Source organism: Camelina sativa, chromosome 15, assembly GCF_030686135.1.
Source record: "Camelina sativa cultivar CO46 ecotype springtype chromosome 15, ASM3068613v1".
NCBI classification, from domain to species: domain Eukaryota; kingdom Viridiplantae; phylum Streptophyta; class Magnoliopsida; order Brassicales; family Brassicaceae; genus Camelina; species Camelina sativa.
In genome coordinates, this window is record NC_141894.1 from 29,364,208 (window position 1) to 29,370,470 (window position 6,263).

A 6,263-nucleotide genomic window follows, 5' to 3' on the forward strand; every position below is an offset into this window, starting at 1 on the left:
GTAGCAATTTGCAACATATTATTAGTATCTAAATTATAGCATTTTGTGATAATTAGTTATGAAAAAAAAATTAGTGACGACAAAAAAGTTATTAATTTAATTTATCACAAAACTGTAACAAATATTTTCTTGTTACGAAAAATAAATAATACCTACAAAAATTTTAGTAACTATACAAAACAATTTTTCTAGTTGAAGTTGTTCGTTTGTGATTTTTTATAGAAAAAAACTCTCAGTACAATCATATATAAAAATAATAAAAATTTGCATGTTTTTAAGCTTAAATTTTTTTTCTTACGATCCAAATTAATTAGTTTTACAGTAAATTAGCTAAAACATTATTTATATCCAATAAATAAAATTGTATTTGGAGATAAAATCGACATTATTGATGAACTTGGCCATCCCAAGCCTAGACCTAATAACTCTCTATACCCATAACCTTCAAATGCGAACATATTGATGGATACATGTCGTTGACAATGGAATCTTAGAAAGATCGGAACTTTTACAAGTTGCAGAAAAAAATAGAAGCAATAAAATGATTTATAATTTTCTTAGATATTTTATATATCCAAAAACAAAAACAAGAAATGTAATCACCACAAGAGTTTTTTTCTCTTTCTTCTACACATATGACATATCTATAAGTCCTATAAAAACATATTTATCTATCTCTCTATATATTATATAGTTATACACAAAGATTGATGGTAACAAGACCATTGGATTGCTATATCTCCAGTTCTTCTGGTTTAAATATCAGAAAACAAAGATAATGTGATAGCTGGACTTTTTTTTCTCCCAAAGAATCTTTCCTAATACTGAAACCCAAGGCTAGATGTGTTGTAGAGACTCTGTGACTGAGATTCCCAGCTTGCAGATGGCTGAAACACAGAGACAAGACAGGGTTACTTCCTAGACAAGGAACAAGAACTCAGAATTATCAGACAAGTTTTTTAGTTTCATGTATAGTTGTGCTTACAGCTTCAATAGATGTCGTTTGGTTCGGGTTTATTGCAGATAAATCTAGAGAGCCTTGCTGGTCTAACGGAAACAATGGCACATCAACCATTATGGAGTGCTTTGATGAACCAACAACATTTGTGAAGTAAGCCTGAAACTGAAATTACATTTATGATGATAAGTTCTTGAGTAATAATAGCAATTTGATCTTGAGGGTCTAGAGAGTGTGTCTTTACCTGCTTAACAGATACGTCTTCCACGGCAAGCTCGAGTTCTGGGTTCAAGACAGCGAGTTTCATCGACAAGAACTGCAAAGTTTGTCCCGTGAAGAATTAGACTTATTCTCTTTGGTTAGTAGTGAAATGAAGTAACAGAGAAAATCATGGTTTTATTACTTACCTCGACTTGTCTCTGAAGACATTGAACATAATTGATGATCTCATCAAGCATACCAGCTTTTCCAGTGACCTTGTTGCATCCAGGCACAATATCTTGCAGATATTTCATCTTCTTACTGATTTTTTCTCTTCTTGCCTGCAAATCCAAATCCAATCAGAAACCCTAGATATATCTTTCTTCTTGTAACACAAGAAACTTCTCTAAAACACTATTTATTACCCTTTCTGCCAAGCTGTGTCTGTCAGTGGCTTGCCCTCGTCGAGCTCTCACGTGTATATAATCTAATTTCGGAATTTCTGAAACTCCCTTCAATGTCTCCTTTGAAGTCTCTGAAGATGCTTCTCTGTTTCTCATGTTTGATTTTCCTTTCATGCTTGACTCTGTATCAGCCTCTACTTTGATCTTCTTCTCTGTCTTTTCCTCTTCCCTTGTCTTAACCTGAGACATTATTAAAAATATATGTCAAACCCCATGTCTCAGAACATAACTTCAATTACCCAAAATTTGATCTTACATACCTCTTGTTTTCTCTTGTTCTTCAAGGAAATGGGTCTGTCTTCTTCAGTACCATTCTTCAACAATCCTTCCATTGTATCCACTGGTTCCATCTGGCAGCTGCTTGTTCTTGAAATGCAGCCATCCATAGCTTCATGTTGAGGACCATAACCCATGTTATAGTTTGGTCCAAAACCAGATCCAATCATTTGAAATTGGCTGTAACTACCCTGTAACAACTCATCATTGTTGCTTCCATGGAACTGAAGTATCTGATGAAGAAGTTCAGGTGAATTATTACTGCTCTGTGACACAAGTTGTTGTAGTTGTTGTTGTTGCTGTTGCACCCATTTAAGCCTTTCAAGTACAGACATGTCCATGGAGTTCAAGGACAAGCTTTCTTGAGAGACAAGACCTTCCAACATATTGTTTCTCTGAATTAATATTTCAACTTCTATTTTAATATATGATCTTTTAAAGTGAGACCAAAAGTACAAATAGAATAGAGAAGGGGAAGAGAAAAGCTGAGTTTTTTTTTGGTGGGTTTAAAAGCAAAAGAGGATTTGCTATAAATGTATGAAGAAGAAGAGATTTAGGTTATGTATAATTGTTGCTTTGAGTGGTTGCTTAGAAAAGATGAAAGAGGTGGGAGAAACTAATCCATTGATATCATTCTTCTTAGCTTTAAATAGAAAACAACATTGACCCACACACATAAGGTCCCCTACTTCTTATGTTTTCTATTTTCCTTTTTAAATGTATAAATTATATTTTTTGGTATCATAATATATGTTATCTCTTACCTCCAGAAATAAATACTTACCAATACAAAATGGTACCACACGTTTTTTATACGCCACAACTTTTTCATACGTACCCTTGAAACATATGTAGCAATCAGTCACAATAGTTTTGTTTTTCTTATCTAGAAAAATAGTAACGGATTTGGGAGACCTAATGTTGCAAAATGAAATTCGTGTAGCAAATATATGATGAATCAATTATGAGAAAACCATTTTTTGGAGTGGTTATTGTAGATTTTACCACTTTTTGAATAGTTTGTGGATTTTACCACTTTTAAGATTACAAAAATTTGATTAAACATGTGTTTTATTTGTTATGTTTGGGTTTAGTCGGTTCTATTTGTTCTTAGGGTTTAGTATTTGGTATTAAGTACGTATTGTATTTTGAAAAAAACTAAAAATACGTATTTTTTTCCTTCTCAAAAGTGGTAAAATCCGTAAACTTTTCGAAAAATGGTATATCCAAAATATTTTTTCAAAAAGTAGCATTTTTAACAAGTATCCCATATATGATAGTATTACGAAAATGGTCGAAGTGTAGTAGATATGTGATCATCACAAAGGACAGTTAGATAGCTTAAACGTTAGCGTTGGTGGATAAATCGGGTCCAGCGAGCGTTTGAGACACTTGACTATGACTACGAGAAAAAATAGAGGCTCAAGAACAAATTGCATAAAAAATAGTAGTAAAGATTCGGTATCTAAGGGAGAGAGGGACATAAATTGATAAAAGTAAAGGTTGGGAGCAAAGAAGGTGAGAGGAGCAAGGAGTGGGGTCTAAGTAACATAACCCACACCATGTGGGCATGTCCTTATGAACACTAAATTTAGAGGTTCTTTATCCCTTCTTGTGTGTGTGTATGTGTTATGTTTTCTTATTTTCTTCTTTTCTTGCCCTTTCAAGTTTGTGAGAGGAGCTTATATGATGACATATGGAATTATTTTGGGGTTGGATGGTAGAATATAAGTTAGTCAGATTAATTGAATTTAGACCAAACTAAAATATAGAAAAAATGATTGTTTCAAAGAAACTTAAAACTCACAAAGTGAATCCAAACAAACCACACTGAATCGATGTAACAAAACTTATTTTTAAAAAACGTCTGACCGCGTAACCTACTTACATATGATGTTTAATTTGAACTAATTTATTTACTAATTTTATACTTTTAGTTGCACTGTTGTGAGTGTTGTCTACTTATTTCCTTATAATGTTAATAGAAAATAAATTAGAACTATATGTTTTAAAAAAACTTGAACCTGACTAATTTTGGATCTTACTTAAATTTATAATTTGCGTTAAGTGAAAATAGTTAAAAACGTGATATATATATTTTTTTGTTTTCTATGTTACAATGGGATCACTGATCAGTCCATAACTCATACGTGGTTTTGTTTATATTCAAACTTTTTTTTGGATTTGCACCATAACATGTAATCTAACTCTATAATTTGTACTGTATTCATATCACCATCCATGTCTAAGTCCACAAAATGAATACTGCTAAGTAAAAATTTGAAAACACAAAGAAAAAAGTTTCATACAAAAATAAAAAAATCTTGCAAAAAGACGCTAGAGAGAAGGGTCGAACCTCTGACCTTGTGGTTAACACCCACACGCTCTAACCAACTGAGCTACTCCAGCTAATTGTTCAATAATAATAAAACATTTATAAAACATATATCTAAATAAAGACATAAGATCACACAAAAGATCTTATCATCTTGGAGTATCCATAAAAGAAAAAAAATCCAAGAGTAGATAATACAGCAAGACAACAAAGAACAGTATACCACCAACCATTGAATATTTTAGAAATCAATCTATAACATGACATGTTAATAATTTAAAAGGGACATACAAATATATTAAAAAAATATAATGAAAAAACAATGGATTTGAAGATAAGTGATTGGAAGGTAGGAGACCATTGCTTTTGATCAGAGTGTTTGTTCCTATACCCACTCATATTCTTATGTCCCTCTCTATTCACTGTAGTAATAATATATACATATTTTTTAATTTTACCCACTTCCAAATTTCAAAACATTCTTAATTCTATTACTATATATAGTTTAAATCTATAGATGGTCGATGAACAATGATCATTTTTATTCTTTAATTTTTCGGATTTAATTTGAGTTCTTATGAGTTTTTTTTTTTTTTTTTGGTCAACCTTATGAGTTTTTCTATAAATTGTAATATAGTTAGCTAGTTACTGGTAATAGTAATACTTATCGTACTAGATTAGTACCCGTGCTATAGCACGGGTTAAATTTTATTTTATACAACAAATTTAAATATTTTTATTTGATATATTTTTTAACATTAAACAATATCATCATATAATCTTGATATTTTACATTTAAACCGAATTATAAGTTTATCTTATTTTATCATAAAACTAACTACATTTTAATTGGTGAATAATAATAGAATATATAAATAAGATATGCATTTGTTTCTGAGGAAAGAAGTACATATAACTTTAAATTATGATATTACAAATAATAACTTTTAGATATGATATTTATTAAAATGGCAAAATGTAAACCCTATAAATTTTGATTACCAGTGAAGTGACCTTAGTGCAGTGGCAGGAGGTAAGTCCATTTGTAGAAGGCACTATCACACCCGGGATCGAGTCCCGGCTCCTACGAATATAGGAATTTGGCTAATGGGCCGGCCAGTTGTGACCCAATGGTTGAAAAAAAAAATCTTGATTACCAAGCGGACCCTATAAATCTCGATTATCAAGCGAACCCTATAAATCTCGATCTTGAATCTTGATTATCAAGCAAACCCGCAAAGGTAAATTATACAAATAATACACTTAAATACAACTAAAATGATTGATGTTTTAATTTTATAACCAATTAATGACTCATATATCTATTATATAGCCTAAAAAAAATATGTACTGACTGGACTCATATATCTATTATAAAAAGTTGTGTAGACTATGTGTAAGTGGTATTTTTAATTTTGAATATATTTGACCGTCAAAGGGATCTCTAGAGTTAATCCTATTTAAGTCGGGAGATATTTAAATTTGTTAAATTTCCTTAAACAATATATAGAAGTAAGATATATAGAAGTAGGATATATATTGTTAGGTAAGATCGAAATATTGTTTAGTTTAACAAAAATCACAGTTTTATGTTTAAGGTTACCGAACTTGGAAGATTTCTCGAGTTAAAATATTTTGTTTCATTTGTGTATATCATCTTTTATTCCTTCAAATGCTATTATTATTTCCGATTAGGTTTAAAGTGGATTCATTGCTATTGCTATTATTAATAATTAATTATGAATAATTGAATAAATAAGCGATATAAGATCTAACAATAATCAAAGTAGACCAGCAAATATCAAAATATTATCAAATGTTATACTTAAATTATTAATATGTCAATTCTATAACCAATTAATGACTTATATAACTATTATATGGTCTACCAAAAATAAGTCATGTACTTCTCTTTTATAAAAAAGAGGATACAGTCATTAATTTCAGTATAATTGGTTGGACCAAATTGAATAGACTTTATAACATTGGCTGTAACAAACTAACAATGATTTTTCATACTATTATATAA

The 6,263-nt window shown here is 30.4% G+C and overlaps 1 protein-coding gene and 1 non-coding gene across 3 annotated transcripts; both read right to left on the reverse strand.

Annotated features, from left to right (window-relative positions):
- Window positions 1-542: 542 nt before the first annotated feature.
- LOC104748843 (transcription factor HBI1) lies at window positions 543-2,644 on the reverse strand. Of its 2 annotated transcripts, none has more exons than XM_019236947.2 (6): window positions 1,884-2,644; window positions 1,585-1,803; window positions 1,366-1,500; window positions 1,203-1,274; window positions 986-1,117; window positions 543-887 (listed from the first exon to the last, which is right to left on the reverse strand). In XM_019236947.2, the coding sequence occupies exons 1-6, from the start codon at window positions 2,283-2,285 to the stop codon at window positions 819-821; spliced, it is 1,029 nt and encodes a 342-aa protein (XP_019092492.2). In that variant the 5' UTR covers window positions 2,286-2,644; the 3' UTR covers window positions 543-818. The 2 variants fall into 2 exon arrangements, with proteins under 2 accessions (XP_019092492.2, XP_019092491.2); XM_019236946.2 differs by having other exon boundaries at window positions 986-1,123.
- A 1,590-nt stretch (window positions 2,645-4,234) lies between these two features.
- TRNAN-GUU (transfer RNA asparagine (anticodon GUU)) lies at window positions 4,235-4,308 on the reverse strand. The gene has a single exon. It is a non-coding gene; the product is annotated as a tRNA-Asn (tRNA).
- Between the last annotated feature and the right edge of the window lie 1,955 nt (window positions 4,309-6,263).

Excerpts from the sequence above, each read along its gene's own strand:
- LOC104748843 (XM_019236946.2), bottom strand. The coding sequence starts at position 2,285 with ATGTTGGAAGGTCTTGTCTCTCAAGAAAGCTTGTCCTTGAACTCCATG. Across the intron at positions 1,501-1,584 it reads GACACAGCTTGGCAGAAAGG|GCAAGAAGAGAAAAAATCAG; the intron begins GTAATAAATAGT and ends TTGGATTTGCAG. Across the intron at positions 1,124-1,202 it reads AAGACGTATCTGTTAAGCAG|TTTCAGGCTTACTTCACAAA; the intron begins GTAAAGACACAC and ends ATGTAATTTCAG.